Source organism: Leptinotarsa decemlineata, unplaced genomic scaffold, assembly GCF_025532065.1.
Source record: "Leptinotarsa decemlineata unplaced genomic scaffold, Ldec_3_MD MMD2_tig00004307_RagTag_RagTag, whole genome shotgun sequence".
Lineage (NCBI taxonomy): Eukaryota > Metazoa > Arthropoda > Insecta > Coleoptera > Chrysomelidae > Leptinotarsa > Leptinotarsa decemlineata.
Window position 1 is genome coordinate 8232808 of NW_027412606.1, and position 18229 is coordinate 8251036.

The 18229-nt window shown below is 32.7% G+C and overlaps 1 protein-coding gene across 2 annotated transcripts; it reads right to left on the reverse strand.

Moving 5' to 3' along the window:
- Positions 1-293: 293 nt before the first annotated feature.
- On the reverse strand, positions 294-3093 carry mars (guanylate kinase-associated family member mars). 2 transcript variants are annotated; one of them, XM_023160374.2, is made up of 2 exons: positions 2977-3093; positions 294-2926 (listed from the first exon to the last, which is right to left on the reverse strand). In XM_023160374.2, exon 2 carries the CDS (start codon positions 2919-2921, stop codon positions 717-719), a length of 2205 nt encoding a protein of 734 aa, XP_023016142.2. In that variant the 5' UTR covers positions 2922-2926; positions 2977-3093; the 3' UTR covers positions 294-716. The 2 variants fall into 2 exon arrangements, with proteins under 2 accessions (XP_023016142.2, XP_023016143.2); XM_023160375.2 differs by having other exon boundaries at positions 2988-3045.
- Positions 3094-18229: the final 15136 nt, after the last annotated feature.

An 18229-nucleotide genomic window follows, 5' to 3' on the forward strand; every position in this document is an offset into this window, starting at 1 on the left:
TTTGTGCATAACATAATAACATTTTGAATCATGTGACCTTTTACCTAGGTAATTACTAATAGTTTAATGTTCTAAACATTACGAGTCATTACCCAAAGGGTCACATGATTCAAAATGTTATAACATTAAGTACAAAACAAGTTGAATTTAGTCAGTTTGAAAATGGTTTAGGAAACTATTGTATTGGTTTGGTTTTATGAAGTATCCAATGAAAATCTCACAATCAACTGATACTTGAATGAAATAACCAAAATTTGATAGTTTGAGGTTCAAAGTGATTGGAGTAAAGAGAATTTTATATATCAATGAAAGTTTATTCAAACAGTGGTTATCAATTTGTAAAAATAACTGTATTTCTTAGTCTCATTTTCAACTTCCTTATACAATATGTTCTACCTGGTCTGTCATTTCACTTTTTCATTTAATAAATATTAAATAAGAGTTATGGTTTTAGCCAATATCCTAGTAATAGGTTTTCCTCACCAATTAGGTATATAACTGTTCAATTATTACTTACAGAAACCATAAAACTATGATAATTTTTTTTGAAAACATATTTATTTGTACTAACTATATAAAATTGTACATATCGAAACGATTGTCCAGAAGTAATATTAAAATGCAATGTCTTGAAAATAAAACATTAAAAAAATCAAATATACAATAACAATATGGTGAGAATGGAAAAATGATTCTACAAATTGAATGTTTAAATTTTAAGTGTTCTTATTGAGCCTTTTTGACCTTCTCGTTGGAGTAATGGGACAAGAAATGCTAGAGTTCAACGTACTAGCGTTATTTTCCTTATTCACTTCAGTCAATAGTTCATTATCTCCTAAATCTTCCTTGAAAAGTACAGATTTTGTTATCCTTTTCTCTGATTTATTTATATTTGACTTCAAAATACTTCGACTGGGAGTTATTCCATCACCGGACTTAATTGCTTGAGTTACTTTCATCATTGTAAGACCAGGAGAAGAACTGACCCGTTTTGTGTTAACTTCCATCTGTGCATTCAAAACGGATACACGTAGGCTTCTTCTTAAACTACTTGGGAGATTAGGAGTTGGGCACTTTCGGACTGGAGAATTGGCAAGAAAAACCTCTGAGTTTTCCACAAGATCATTTTCTTGTTGCTTCTTTTTGTTTCTAGCAGCTTGGATCGCATTTCTAAGTGATGACGAAGACGTAACCTTTTTAGGTCTGCCTCTCGCTTTTTTCAGTGCAGTAACTTTTTTCTCAGGAATCACCTCTACCCAGTTGTTGGTTTTCAAGACTTCCAAATTTGCAAATCTCTTATCTAAGTCACCAACTTGCATATATATCATATCCCAAAATCCATGTAAGTCAGTACAAGTAATAGGTTTTTCTTTATACTGACAACTTCTGCATTCCTCAATTAGATTTCTGAACTGATTGAATTTTTTAGCAATCAGCAGTTTCGACTGGCCTACTGCAACATCGATTAAGTTTATCGCCTCTTCCGGAATATCATTATCTTTGTATCTTTCCCATTCACTACAAATAGACTCGATCCTATTGATTTCTTTCTCAAGTGTTCTTGTAAAATACTCTGCTCCCCTTCTCGGGCTTGTACTATCAGAAAATTTTTCCTGGCCTAGAGAAGTATTTGAAAAAGTACCACCAGTCGACTGTCGAACTTTGAATTCCTTTCTAGCAGAATCTTTGCCTCTTGAAATTGTTACGAAGGGACTTATATAATTCACAGGAGATGAGCGATCAGTTTGTAAAGACTTCCTTTCATTTCTTGGGGTATGATTTATTTTGGATGGAGTTTCTGAACATGTTACGTCATTGGTGAGTTCTTGATTTTCAGTTTTATTTTTCATATGTGTTTCTTTTTTCTCCAAACAATCCCTTACATTTTCCAATTCAGATCTGAATTGAACACTAGATTTACAGTGTTTCCTTATGGGTGTTTTTAATGATATCTCATCATCACTATATATAACTTCTTTTTGTTCAGTTTCTCTTTTAAGAGTGTTCTTCTTATTAGAAGTTTTTGGTTTCTCTTCTAAATCTGTATTGTTTGTTGCAATATTTTTTCTTTTCTGTGGTGTCTTCTGATATCTCTTTTTATTACCATTTTCCAAAATATTTTCATTATCACTTCCTCCCTCAGGCAAATTCCAATCCACAACTTTTTTCTTGGTTTTATCTGCAATTTTCGCAGCAGTCTTTGATGTATCCCTAGTGACACTGCATTTACTTACTTCAGATCTGAGATTCTTTCTGGAACCATTATTTATTTTTGTTGTTGGTAATCGTTGAGAACTTATAGAATTGAATTTCGGTTCATCACTTTTATTCTTTTGGGCTTGAATTTTTGATGTAGTTTCAGTTAGTTTTTTTGATGGCATTGTTTTTGAATTTATCGCAGACTTTCCTGAAACTCCAATATTTATTGGCTTGATGTTTTTGGGAGCATGAAACTTATGATCTTTAGGTGCAAATTTAGAAATGAACTTTTCTTGGGGTTTGGACTTTTCCTTTTCAAATTTGGGTAAACCTCGGTCATTAGTAACATGACAAACTTTAAAAATTGGTTTTGCATTCTTCTTTTCTTCTTGGATTCGTTTTGCTTTATCTTCCTTCCATTTTTTCAACATTTCCAATCTCTTATTTGATGTAGTCTCGACTTTATTTGGCTTGGGTTGAATATCATCTTGTTTTGGTTTGACAGAAGTTTTTTTCGACCTGGCAGGCTCTGGGGTTAAATAAGGTGACATATTTTTCAAATCTAAATTCCTTTTTTGTAATAAAAGAGTATCTCTGGTTTGTCTCCTGAAATAACTGAAGTCCTCCATCCGATTTTTGAGCGTTTTTTGTTGGTAGTTTTTCTCTAAATTTTGTTTATGCAGGTTTTTGAAACCTGTTTTAAATACTTCCGACAGATCCATTTCACCTTAAAAAAAATTATGAGTTCAACCCCAAATGATTTCGTTCTAAACTTACTCTTTACAAACTTTAAAAACCGTTGTAAACTTCAAACATCTATCAAACTTATACTAAATTAAAATGTCAATTGTCAACAATGTTGCCAACAAAATTTTTACGTCAGGGAAACCATCCGATACATTTTTCGTACTGAAATTGAGACATTCGTAATAGATATGCAAAACTTGATAACTTTGAAATTGAAAGGGGTATTACTTTAAGAGACATCAGTTTTTTGCAAAAAAATATTCTTCCACTTTTACATTTTGCTAATATCAATTTTGTGGAATCAATTTTGACATCTATCGGAAATATTAGATCTGATTCAAAAAGTAAAACAAAAACAGTTCTGTCAGCTGTATTCAGTGTTTTTCGTGAGAGTAATTCTTTTTAAATATTCATCAGTTACTTACGTCTATAACAATCGCAACAAAAACAATATCTTCACAAACACCCAAAAATGCACAAATCCCAAAATAATAAACAAACATAAAAGACAGTTGTACAATCAAGGTTCAAGTCCAGATTTAGTTGAACTCTACTTAACTTGATACTTGATTTGAATATCGTCATCCGTTTTAAAGCGCAGCCAAACATGTCCGAATTTTGCAAAAATTTCATGATAAAAATAGCGACTACAAATACCGCAAGGAAGTTGAAATATTTCGGTAATCACCAAAAGTTTTGACAGTAGTTTTTCGAAACTTAGTTAGGTATACGCATGATATGCATACAAATAAAGCAAATTTTAACAGGTTTCTGAATTTGTAATAATACACAGGGCGTTCAATTTGAAATATTATTATGAATTATTCTGAAGTGTGGGAAGCCTCCAAGTATCACCTAAGTCCAAACCAAATTTTGGTTCCATAGTATTCCTTAACTTATTCCCAATTACAATTTGTTATGAAAAAAAGAATTTGTAAAATCTTAACTAAACTAAAGATAATAAATACAATAAATACATAATACAATATAAAACGCAATACAATATTATAGTGATAAAATCACAGTACAATTTTGTCATGAAGAAAAAAGAAAAAAGTTTGTAAAATCTTAAACTGAACTAAAGATAATAAATACATAGCACAATAATAATAATGTGATATATAGTATAAAGAAAACAATATAATGATGAAATAGTATGGAATAATCAAAGGAAATGTTTCAGGAAATAATGCGACTCAGTTCAATTTTGATGGTATTTGTGGAGCTGCAAAAGATATCAACCTGTGGATACATAATCCCATTTCTGAGCATTCGAGTGACAGGAGAGAAAAAACCATAATTTGTGGAGTGGAACGGCAATTTAAATGTTTCGGTACTGACTCTGGTCTGTCTGTTGACATTCAAATTAATTTAAGATAAAATCTTTTCACAGTTGATGTTGCCAGTCAAAATTTTGCTTAAAAAACATACATCTAAAATAATTCTTCTATTCTTTAAAGATAATAGATTTATCTTACCTCTAATGTTGTTGTATGCATATTCTCCCCTTCTTAGACCTTACTTGTATGCACAGATCTTCAGGAAAGTGTTTTGTACAGCTTCAATTTGGTTTATGTGTATCTCATGATATGGGCACCAAATTATTGAAGCGTACTCCAATAATAATCTAACTAATGAACAATATACTAACTTGAGAGTGTTCAAACTGAATTCCTTACATGATCTATTGATGAAGCCCAACATCTTGAGTGATTTGGCTATAATATACTCATATAATGAGATTTGAAGTTCAATTCACGATCGAACATAATTCATAAGTCTTTTATCACTGATTTCCTATTAATTGGTATATTATTGATACTGTAGTCATGTAGAACAATGTGATCAATTCTAGAAAATGTTTGGCAGAAACATTTGGATATATTCAAATTCATTTGATTCATAACACACCAGACATAAAATTGTGACAAATTTTCTTGTAAGAGTGAGACATCGTTTGTAGAAGAAATTAATTTGAATATTTTTACGTCATCGGCGAAAATCAGTACCTCACTATGTTTTATAATTGTAGCTAGGTCATTAACAAAATGGGTTGAATAGCAAAGGTCAACAGTGGGAACCCTGAGGAACATTCGAAGGAACAGGAATTGTTGATGATACACAGCCTTCTATTTTTACTATATGGCTTCTACCAGATAAGAAACTCTGGATCCATTGCAAAATTGGTCCATAAAAACCTAACGAAGACAGTTTGACGATAAGCAAATCTTGGTTGACCCTATCAAACTCAAAGATATCGGTATATATATATATATATATATATATATATATATATATATATATATATATATATATATATATATATATATATATATATATATATATATATATATATATATATACATATATATATATATATATATATATATATATATATATATATATATATATATATACTACTATGTATATATATATATATATATATATATATATATGTATACTATGTATGTATATATATATATATATATATATATATATATATATATATATATATATATATATATATACCACTATGTATATAGTAAAATGAAAGAACGGGGTCTCTCAGTCAAAAAATCAAAACTCTGCTTTACTTTGCCAAGCTTTCGCTTTCAAAGTTTAACTTTCTTTCGTCGATTTATATGTTCAATTCATTGTTTTTTACTCATTTTTACTGACCTGAAGAAGGTTCCCAATAGAAGCGAAAGCTTGGCAAAGTAAAGCAGATTTTAGATTTTTTGACTGAGGACCTTGTTATTCCATTTTACTGTACATTTCTCCAGTCGCTAAGATTCTCAGCAATGAAGCGCCATCGCCGAGAATGCGACCTAGACATCGTAGACGGTTGTGTTTGTTTTGCGAATTTCTTTATAGGTAACATGCAGTTCACATTTTTTAAAGTCACTATATTTTTAAAGTAAAAATGTAAAATACTTACTCTAGCCCGCTCTTATATTAACGTAGAGCCGAAGCTATTGAACCAAGAATTTTCAAATATTCAGGTAGATTATTTGTATAGCGTAGATAAACATCAAGAAAGGGAATCAGGAATTTCTATATATAAATATATATATATATATATATATATATATATATATATATATATATATATATATATATAACTGATCCAGCTAATGCCGCGTAGAAGGGCGAATTAAATCATCAGACACCTGTGCAACGTCTTCCATTTGGAAAATCCGTCGCAAGTAACTTCTTATATGTCAAAACAGAAATTAATTTCATTTCAGACGGAGTGAACCTTCTGAGTATCCCGAACAAACAAAATTGATTTCAACTAGTAATAAACTCTATCTGCATTTGATTCAGTAGGATGTCCAATGCAGACAAAGCGGAAACAACTCCACAAAAATATACTCCGGGGATAGCAGCGAAAGCCCAAGTGTACTTTTATAGTATTATACTTCCAATATTTCGACAATGGTTACTGTTATCATCTGGGAGCTATGAGATGATGATTTGGATCTTTCTCTTGAAGATGATCACTTGGTGATGGAAACACGTGCCAAAGTGTTAAAAATAACGGTTTGGCGTGGGGATAAAACTCCAATAATATTCATTACTACACCAAAAGTTCTAAACAGTGCATTACAAGAACATATTCTTAAAGTTTAAAAAGAAGGTTATTTGGTTTGGGTTTACATTAGTCACATTTTTTATATTCCATAAAAGTATGACTATGAAGATGAAACTAAGTTTGACTGGGAACTTATATATACATATATAAACAATTCTCCCAATTTAGTTCATATTATATTTTCTGATTGATTCGGCCGTTACTTGCTGAAGATTCATAGTAATTTCATAAACTACACCTCACGATTTGATCTCCACAAACTTTATTTGAAAAATATATCACGACATGTTTCACTAACACAGAAGCTTCTTCAACAGTGATTTGAATTAGGTATTCAAAATATCACATAGCAAATTTATTACACTACTCCCTTACCATTAAGCGGAATGTCTGGTTTGACAAGAGAAATAATTCAGATTGGGTATTCTCGTCATCAACAGTGGTCCAGGTTTTCAATACATTCCCATTTCTCGATTTGATGTCGTTTTCCCTGTCCTTGGTTTTATCCTTTTGTAGGAGCTAGTGTTTGTTTTGGGGGGTTATTGTTTTGCAGGCAGATGATGAGAGAAGCGAAGGTTTACCTTTGCCAGAGAATGGTTGTTTATCATTTCTTTTGCCGTATTTTACGACGAAGTACGCGATGCTGGTTATAACTGGCAGATGCCGAAGAGAAAAACCATCACACTGCTCCAAAAATTCTACGTAAATCGACATTCATTGATGATATCATTTTGGTGGTGATTCTCTAAGTGAAGCTGCTATCGTTCCAGATGAATTCATCTCCTTTCAGAAAAAAGGAGGTTTTCAATTGAGAAAATGGATAAACAACCATCCAAGTTTATTGTACATTTTTCCCATTGGTCATCTTGCTGTGGATTTATACCACATGGACTACTGAAAATGACTTTACCACAAAGGTCCTTGGCCTAAGATGGCATCCTAGTAATGAATTTTTTTCACTCAATATTTCATATCGTGAATGTAATAAAAGAAGTATTTTTTTTAAATTTTCTACCCTTTTGGTATGATTGCACATCTATTTTTTTTTACAAAACATCTGTTCCAACAGTTATAGATTAGAGGTTTGGGATGGAATCTCCTAATGATATACTTCGCACTTGGATGAAATATAAATCAGAGCTTCATTTGCTCGCAAAGCTGAGAATTCCACGAAGGTTTTTTACTGACAATTATAAATCTATAATCCATGTCTTTCCATATGCCAGTGGGACAGGGTGTAGATGTATAATTTATTTCCGCTACAATTTACATGGAAATTATCAAACTTCTTTTTGTTTGCGCGAAATCAAAATTATCTCCAGTAAAAACGATATCGATACCTTGTCTAGAGTTATTTATAATTGCTAATAGGTGAAATGACAATTACTACAGACAGTAAAACGTGAAATGAAAAAACAGGAAAATAAAATAATCATAATGAATGATGGAAAAAATAACCTAAAAAAGAAACCGAGTTACTTCAGGTCACAATAATTTGTTTTTTTCACGAATTAATGTTCTTACAATTTTTTTAATTCATTTTTGCTCACTTCTCTACATTTGTTTTTAACTAGCTAATCCGAATATTTTGATCTGATTATTTTTGTATTTTTAATAACTCTAACATTCAATTTGTTTTTATTTCATTTATTCTCCCGTAGAAGTAGAACCTGGCAACACCATTTTAGACAAGAAACATTGTCTAAACCATTTTCAAACAAATTCATTATGAAACCTGTAGAAATTGAACAATATTTCGCGACCACATTGTGACCAATCATTTTCATGTCATTTGCTCAAAAACTACTTTACAGACTGTCTGTCAGGTTAGAGATTGATGATAAAAGTTCAGAGGAATAAATATCTGAACAAAATAGGAATGTTTTATAACGAACATCAGTAGGGAGGACAAAATTATTTTAATGTGTGTAATGAAAAAAATATGGGACGAAAAACAGTATTTTTCGGAAGCTGGGGAAAATTGGTCTTTATTAAAATAACATAATTTAGGTGTTTTATTTGAAGTAGGTCACTTTACCCGTCTACTAATTTGTATATGTCATTTTACCCGACCAGGATAGGTAAAGTGGTCAATTTCCCATTTCGACTTCAATCTTAAATTATGCTAAAATTATCAGAATATTGGTCTGTAAATGATATAAATATCGAAACTTATTAGTACACGGATAATAATAGGCAAACAAACTGTGAGTTCAAAGCTTAGGGTGGCCACTTTACCTTACACTCCCCTACTCATGAATGACAGATAGTGGAGAACCATTAACTCATCAACTGTGAATTGATGAAGTTTCAAATAATTGAAGTTATGCACGGTCAGACGACTTTCAAGCAGTAAAAAGAAAGGTTCTTTAAAGAATAAAGCAAGCTCCAGAATATATTGTGGAAGAGATTGGATTATGAGAGCACCAAAATGAAGTAACTATCCAGGTTTTGTCGACATAGATGGGTGCATACTTTATTGGTAGCTTCGCTAGAATTCCAAAAGTTTTGTCCGTTTTTATGAGTCTACCTACTTCAAAATATAATATCTCAGTGAACATTCATTCAATTCAGTTGAAATAAGCACCATTGGAATCAGTGCAGTTTTTCCAACGTAACACAAGTCGATTAATTCCGTCAGCAAAAAAAATGCGTTCTCAGAATTCGACAAAGGCCGTTTTTGCCTGGTCCTGATGTGCGAAAGTTCTACCAGTCAGAAAGTTATCGAAGTGCTTGAAACTCAATTCAGTTTGTTGTCCCAGTTAGAGAGAGGTCTGGGAAGTATGGTGGCTGACGCAGAACTTCCCCGCTCAATTCGATTAATTTTCGGACGATGAGCAGGAACGGGCTTCTTCTGTTGATCGATGCCGGCTGCTGCTGTCATCTGTCATGATCTTTTGTTGGAAAAGTTGGAAAAAATAGGCATAAGAGGAGTTGACCTTGATCTTTTCAGAGATTACTTGGGTAACAGAAAACAGAGAGTAAAAATTAGCGATGTAGTTAGTGATGAAAAAAGAATAATTTCGGTGTACCACAGGGCACCGTACTTGGACCGATACTTTTCAATATTTATATAAATCAGCTCCTTAGCCTAAATATTGTTGATTCTATAATATCGTTCCCATATATCGTTCCCATATATAAGGACAAAAACTGGTTGAATGTGAAAGATGCGACAGAAAGAGACCTGAAACAGATAATAGAGTGGCTTAACGAGAACTTGCTTACAGTAAATCTCAGTAAATACAGTAAATACAGTAAATGTAATTTCTTTTACAACATATGATAAGTACTTACCCCCATACCGAGGACCCATACCGAGGACTAATGTTCAAGTTTTATAAATTACGAAAAATATTTTCTGTTACACAGCTCAGGATCCTCTATTATGCACTATAGTGAAATCTTTACTGCAATATGGTGGAGTAAACAAAACAATTGTCAAAACCCTTGAAAATGTGCAAAAACGATTCTTGAAAATAATATATCGCAAATCATTTCGAGTTTCTTCTGATTCATTATATACCTATCGAGTTACAAATTCTTGACATCAGACAGTTGTTTTCCAAAACGGCAATATTTTTTATCCTCCAGCGTAAAGAGTATTCAAGTAAAATAAGTCATCCATTCTGCTTTATTTGCCATACCCAAGTCAAATAAAGCAGGTCAGAAATGTTTTACATATTTAGGACCAAAATTGTACAACATAATGCCAAATTATCTTAAAGCGATCCATAACAAATACAGTCTGAAGAGGGAACTCAAAAAATGGATACTTTCAGAAAATAGACATATTTTCCATGAACTGATTGATACTCTTTGCTATAGATAGTTAATGTTTATTGTTTATGTTTCCCCAAGTAGATTGGAAATTCGTTTATTCGTTTTTCTTTTCTTTGTGTGTTTGTTATTATTAGGAATATTTCTTCTTTTTAAAAATTCGAAAAATCATACTGGAATATGAGCAGTGTGTATCTTTTTAGGTAGTATTCATTATTCATTGTTGAGTATATGTATGATTAAGTATACCCATGGACAGGGTCTTCAAGAGCCTATATGGGAAAATATATTTCTGAAATGTTTGTTCACAATGTAAAACTTTCCATAATCTATAATCATGTAAAAAAAAATTCGTCGATTTCCTCACAATAGGACTCTGCTGCGATGGTTTGGCCCGATGGTGATTTACACCAGCCGCTTACCACCATAGTTTTTTTGGCGGGTTTTCGCTTTTGGGAAGTGCCTGGATGGCTCAATGGTATCCAACCACTGTCCTTTACGTCTCATGTTGTCGTAGAGGATACATTTTTCATCACACATGACGATCCGATCCGTTGCGCAAAAGCAAAGAAGAACAGACCTCGAAACGTGACAATTTCTGTCGATTGTTCTAATCATGCGACACTAATTTTTCGAACTTTTTGATCTTTCCAATATGTTTCAAACCATCAAAAACCGCATGGGAGCAGACGCCCAGTTCTTCCGCCATCCCACGCACCATTTGTGGAGGGTTAGTCTCCACCAGGGTCCTCAAATCTTCATCCTGGATTACTGTATATCGACCACATCAGGGCTCACCTTCAAGGTTAAAACCTCCGGAACAAAACTTCGCAAATCAACGTCAAACACTATCATTGCCAAAATGTCTGCTTAATTTTTCGGGCTGTTTCGCGGCAGCACATCATATATTGATAAGCTGAAAAGACGCAAAACATCAAAATTTGGAAAACAACATCAATGTATAGAGTACAAAAGTCTCTATCGATCAGTATCCACCACGTTCAAAAAGAATGAAGATAAAGTTGATGAAGATATTTATTTCCGTTAAACCAACGCTTGAAGTGAAACAAGAAATGGAAATAAAGTTTCTCTAGGTTGCGCCATTTGTTTATAAAAGTGTGGTTTTGCAAGAAAAATATCTGCTACAAACTAAGGGAACTGCAGATGAATCATTAGAGTACGCGATCATAAGATCCCAAAGTAGTGCTCTAAATGATGAAAGTACCAAGTAAAGAAGACCGTCAACAATCATTACGTGCGTCAACTGGATGTTGGAGAATTTGACTTATGGTGCATGACTGAAATGAATTTAAAGATAATATAATAAAATATGTAATGGAATTTGTTGATACCTAATGAAAATCCATAACTTATTGAAGTAACAGTTTATTGTGAGTTTTCTACTTTACAATTTACAAAACTGTAGGTACCACGTTTTTCACTATGAAATAGGCTCTTCTGACGTGTTCATACTGTATGAATACGCCAAACACATCTAATTGGTTTCTTCAAAAATTATTCAGAAGTAGATACATTCGCAACATGATTTCTGCAACAAAATGTTATGGATGCTTCAAGCTCTTGATTACCTACTATTAAGAGTTTGATCCTTGCGTATACGTTTTGTTTTCCATAGGAAATGATGCAATGATCCAAGGTCTGGAGAATGACCATTTACTACCAAATTTCCTATTCAGTCATTAATAAACGTCACTAGAGTGGAATTGGCAGAACATCCATCATGTTTAAACCATAAAATGTTAAGTTCTGGAAATGACACTTTCAAATACTCTTCCAATTCATATTCCAAAAAGTTTACCTTTTGCAACTATTGCCATTTCAACACAAAAAAAATAATTCGTCAGTTGGGAGTTCTATTAAGATCCAGTCCGGTGACATGCCGGTGATAACAAATAATAATAAACAAGTCTTGAATTGTTGCAAATATTGTTGCAAATATGTTGCAAATAATTCACGCTGAAAAATATGTGCGTTAAAATTTGAGTCCCCAGACCAGTAAATTAATTTCATATATATCATATAACAAATAGAAGCAGTTTTATGGAAATGATTAGTGTTATTTACAGTTACACTTGTGTTTTCTATTGGCTATTGGGACCATAACCTAAAAATCTGTTATCACATCCATTTTGTGTACCCGTAGAACTGATGATAAGCTGATTACTTCAGAATGATTGATCGATACCATCATTTTATAAATAAATATTACAACATCCGTTATGCTGCTTCGGCAGTAGTTGAAAAAAGAGAGAACAACACAATATACCCATATTCGTTCAGCACAAGCTCCATACATGAGTATGTGTTAATCACTTTTTGCCAAGGTGTGAACAATCCAAAAGGAAAATTCATTTGATACATTTTGTTCACATTTGAATTATTAATAAAACGGATAATGAGTCCTCTTTATCTCTTTTAAAAGTATTTGTGAAAAACCTTCATTGAGTTTTTTGGCTTTATTGAATAAAAGATTTAGATTTGTCTTCTAACACTCCGATGGACGACCTCAGCCGGACTAACACCCATACACTAGGGTGGTCTATTAGGACCAACTCAAATATAACAAATTTTCACCCCAGATTTTTGGATATTTTCAAAAAGTTGTTTCCGAAAGTTGATTCAAGGTATTTTCAATAACTTGACGAAACAATATATCAACTTTTGATAATAAACACACAAAAAACTGACAAATGCAAAAACCATGCTTTTTGGCTTTATTGTTAGAATAATCCATTATAAAAAGAAGTAATGAATACAGAGATGAAATAATTCGTCAATTAGAGAAATAAAAGAACAAAAAACAAAATTTTAATAAAAAATTGAAAATTACTATGCCACTGCAGACACTGCATTGACGTGAATTGACAGTACCGGTGCTGAACACAGTCTCTAGAACTCAATATTATGTGACTCATACAGAGCCAAGCTTTACAAAATTTAATTTAAAATAACGAGTTTTTTTGCAATACTTGCATCAGTGCCCTCTTTTGTTGGGTGGAGGGTTACATTTTTCTTCAGTGTCGATTCCAGTATGTTTAGCTATTGCATTTCGAATGTAGGAATGTAAACCTGACATAGTAGCTCTGGACTGCATATGTTTTTTTTTTAACCCCAAATCCAAATTCTTGATATATAGTCTTCTCTGCATACAATGATTCTGATTCGGGTCGTTGTGCCTGGTAATTATGAATGCGTTTATGCTAGCAATGTTTAAAATACTGTAAAACACAACTAACGGCAATCGTTTCGTATTCCTTGCAACATTATAACTGGAGCTCATTTTATCCACAATATCAACTCCACATTTAGTAGTATTATAAAATAAAATAACTTCTGGTTTACCAGTTATTGGATCGACTGAATCACTCTTGTGGAACGAAGATATCATTAGCACATTCTTTCTCTTTCTGGGCACATGTGAAGATGCCATCATATGAACACCAAACCCAAAAATGAAGGTGCCTACAGGACGATCTTTAGTATGTGTTAAAATTTGCGGCAGTTCTCTTTTATTGCTTTTTATTGTACCCACAATGGTGAGTCTATATTCTGTCTTCAATTTTTGACAAACAGCAAACCGGGGATCTACCTAGATTGCAATGATTTTTATAAAATAATAACCTCCTACAAACTCTTTCCGTTCGCCGCCAGATGAAATTCAAATGAAATTACATATCCGGTCGACGGTGGTCTATTGGGATAAAGGTATGAAATCCAAACATGCAAAAAAAGATATTATGGTCAAAAAAGTATAAATTGTACCTTTTTGAATACTTGACAGATACATAAGATAGCAGATCTCGATAAAAATTATTTCAAACATACCAAGGTTTATTGTATTTTGCCGAAACTAATAGACCACCGTCGTGTATGGAGTGCTAATTATGGTAGACAACGACAAAAAATAAATTGAATATATTATTATAAGTTTGAATACCATTTCTGTTCCTTTCACAGCAAATAACAAATTCATTGTATTTTATTGTTTCTGAACTCACATTTTCATCAACACATGAGAGAAAGAGAATGTTTTGTGTAACACTACGCAGTAGCACTGATTCCAATATACCTACAGGATATATTCGCTGATATTTAGTTCTTACATAATTTAAACCATTTTCAGTAAATCTTTCAGTAAAACACTAAACGATAACAATAAAGTTAATGTTTCTAGGACTGCTATGAAAACAAGGCAAGAAAGTGATTATTTATTTCATTCAGCTGAGTAAAACTGTAAAGACTGTAAAACATATGACCAACTTGACAAGTTTTATTCATTCGCCGTAAAAGAAAGCTTCTTTTTTCAAAGATAAAACACAAGCACTACAGGAAAATCCTTAAGGCGCTCTCAGAGCGGTGCCTGTTCGAAAGTAGCGATTCACGTTAGATTTGAATCGCTGGAGATTAAATCCATTTGGAAAAACGTTTTCAGGAAGTTTACTCCACATAAACGCAGTCCACTCTTGGTGGAATCAAATGTGCCAAGTCACTTGAACACTTTCTGTGAAAGTATCTATAGAAGAGAGACAAATCTCCAACCTTTCTTCGATGCTCCAAACTATCAAGGTTGCAAGTGATGTTCGCGTCTCCAATCAGACGGATGGCTCTTCTCTGGATGGAATCCAGCAGCTTCAGGGTATGCTTAAGGGCGGAGCTCCATACATGATAACAATACTCCAAAGAAGGTATAATCTGAGCTTTGTAAGCATCAAAAGTTGCTGAGGTGTGTACAGTTTTCTGATTCGAACCAATGTTCCAAGCTTTTGAGAAGCAGCCTTTGCAATTCCAGCGACATGATTGTGCTAAGACATATTGGTGTCCATTTTAACCGCCAACAAAATTATCGAAACAGAAAGCGGAATTGTCTGACCTGACATTATTGTATCCGGTTCCGAGACATTATTCTTTTTGGAGAAAACCGATGCCTGGGTTTTTGTGGCATTGAATTGAACCTGGTTACTTTCACTCAAATTCGAAATTACTTCTAGATCTTCTTAAAGATATGCAACCTCCTGCTGCCGGTGAAGATGTGCATCCGCAGTCGATGTCCTGGAATCCAAATGGAAGGACGACACAAGTGTGCTCTCGTGTGCTCTCACAAGTCTTTGATATACAATAAAAAGAGGGTTGGAGACAATATGAACCCCTGGGGAACGCCAGCGCCGAGAGATATGCATCGATGACCACTTGCAGGAAACGTTCTTTCAGGAAACTGAAGAGTCACACACAAAATTGATCCGACAAGCCTTGGCATCGAAGCTTGGCCAGCAAACCCTCATGCCACACACGGTTGAAGGCTTAGAAAAATCAAGCGCAACAGCTCTTGACTCTCCATGTTTCTCGATTGCGTTATTCCAAATATGGGTAATATACGATGAAAGGTCGCCTGTTGATCTTTGTTTTCGAAAGCCATACTGATAATCGCTCAATATGTTGAAGCCTTCCAAATATTTAAGGATGTGGTGGTTTACGGCTTTCACCATGATTTTTGATATCACTAATATTGCATAGCGATTGGTCTATAGTTACTTTCCAACAAGAAGGAAAAACCTCTTTCTTGTAAGTTCATACAGCATAGCAAACCGAGAACCCACACATAACTGAAATATTTGCTGGGCCTAGACTGCTGCTGCTGCTAGACTGCTGGTATAGACGATCCAATTGTAAATTAAGTATAAATTGCAAACAAAAATGAACTCACTAAGAAACTGTCATCTTTAGAGGAAATGCAAAATGCATGAGAACCACAGTCGTAATGTTCCACAAATATAACAACAAAAAATTTGTTCCAAAAACAAGATGTTTCAGCTATAAGGTTTCAAAACTGTTGGAACACCACTATGAATTATAACTTCAAATGATATGAATTTAATCTATATTGGTGTTCATTTATTTTTTAAACACGTAGTGTATTTTTGTGGAGTTAACATATCAATATAGTTACTTCATTCATTCATCATTTAACAAGTTTAAAAGAAATAAATATATTACAAAAAATCTGAAAGATAATATTGATGAAAAAAAGAAAAACAATTGATTGTAACGAAATACAATCTACTTCAAAGGTAAGCCAAAGAATTACCATAGTGCAGTCGTAAAAAAGTATGGTGTATAGCTCATATGAAAAGCATTTTTGTCTCTCATGTGACTTATGTCACAAAACGGTGATAATCGTGTGAGATATGCAGTCTTCTAAACTTTTTCTATAATACACTATTTAAATACCAAAGTCTACCAAAACAGAGTTTCACAGCGATAAAATATTTCTTCTTAACAGCCATGAAATTAACATCTAGATGTATGTTACTGTTTTTTAATTGTACGTGACTCTCGGGGCCTAGTTATTCATCATTCTCACAATTTCAATCGATATCATTGTCCTAATCAAATTGGAAATCAAATTTATTTTTGAGCAATACTCATCGAGCAACTAGAAATAGTTGAAACCTACGGACTCGTGGTTTTATCATGCTGTTTGCTCTTATGGTATTGCTAAATAATAAAATTTTTAATAAACCATGGATAGTTATCGATAACATTCTGAGATCCTATGATAATATTTTCGATAAACCTGGAAACAGCAAATAATAATGTATAGACCTTTTCATCATAAGACGAGCGCAAGCGTAGCTGTCATATTGAAATGGCGGTAATTCAAAACAATCGTACCTACTGTTATAATCAACAATGGCTGGGCAAGGAATATTATCTCTACAAACAAATAAATTATTGGAAAAAACCATTGATGGTGCTCCACTTGTTTATAATTCAGTTGAGGCTCATAATTGTGAACAATTAAAAAGGTGGTTAAAACGTCATGGACGTCCGCCAAAAGGAAAAAAAGTGAGCTGATTGAGAGGTTAAGTATCGCAGCATTTGTTTACTATCTAAAAACATTTGAAAAAATAGTATTTACAGTTTTATTCTAATTAATAATGTCAATATATTTGATGTAATTGAAAATATATTTCAGTTGACAATAGTATTACTTATGGAACAAATAAATAAATCAAGCCATTAATATTTTGTGGCTGTACATATGACATTATTAATAAGACAAATATGTAAATACTGAATTGAATATGTTTAGTAATTTTTATTAGAGGGAAATATTTAATACAACATAATATATATGAAATTTACAGTAAAAATGCAACAAGGAATAATGTACGTATGTTGAAATTCCTGATAGCTTAAAGGATCAGGGTTTTGTTCAGTTGGACCACTTTCATCAATACAATGTAGTGAGCAAATAAATATAAGTATCCTTGGTAACATCATCAATAGATTTAAAGCCTCGGTCACTCCTGCCACATTTTTTCACCTATAATTCACATTTCGCATATTTTGCACATGCTTTAATATGTAATTTGCTTGATGATTTGATTATTTTTTTTGCGATATTCAAAACAAAGCTTTGGAAAATTTATAAAATAGTTTTATAGTTTAATAGTTAAATGGTTTTGAATGATTTGTATCCTGTATCACTTTTACAAACTCCATAACAACACCGTTTTGTTGTTCCTTTCCGTACACATAACATAATTATAATGGAGGCTAAATATTTTTTTCTGATTATTTTGACTTACTACTTTATTTTTTTAAAACTTTTTTCACAATTAATAAACTTCAATTTATACTTTTATCTTTAAAATATGAGTTGCGGGCTCTTTAACATGGTTGTTTACAAAAAACAGTACGAAAAAGATGGCTGATACTGACGCATACGCACAAAAAAATTGTGATGAAAAGGCCTGAAAAGTTCGTAGGCTAACACACAGATGGCGCTACTAGTAATAAATCCATGTGATTTTTAGTAGCCTAGACACGTGGGATAGAACATTTTTAATGAAGCAACTACTGTTAGTTTGAAGAAAATGGATAAAA

Bases quoted from the DNA above. Each gene is read 5' to 3' on its own strand.
- mars (XM_023160374.2), bottom strand. From the start codon at position 2,921: ATGGATCTGTCGGAAGTATTTAAAACAGGTTTCAAAAACCTGCATAAA.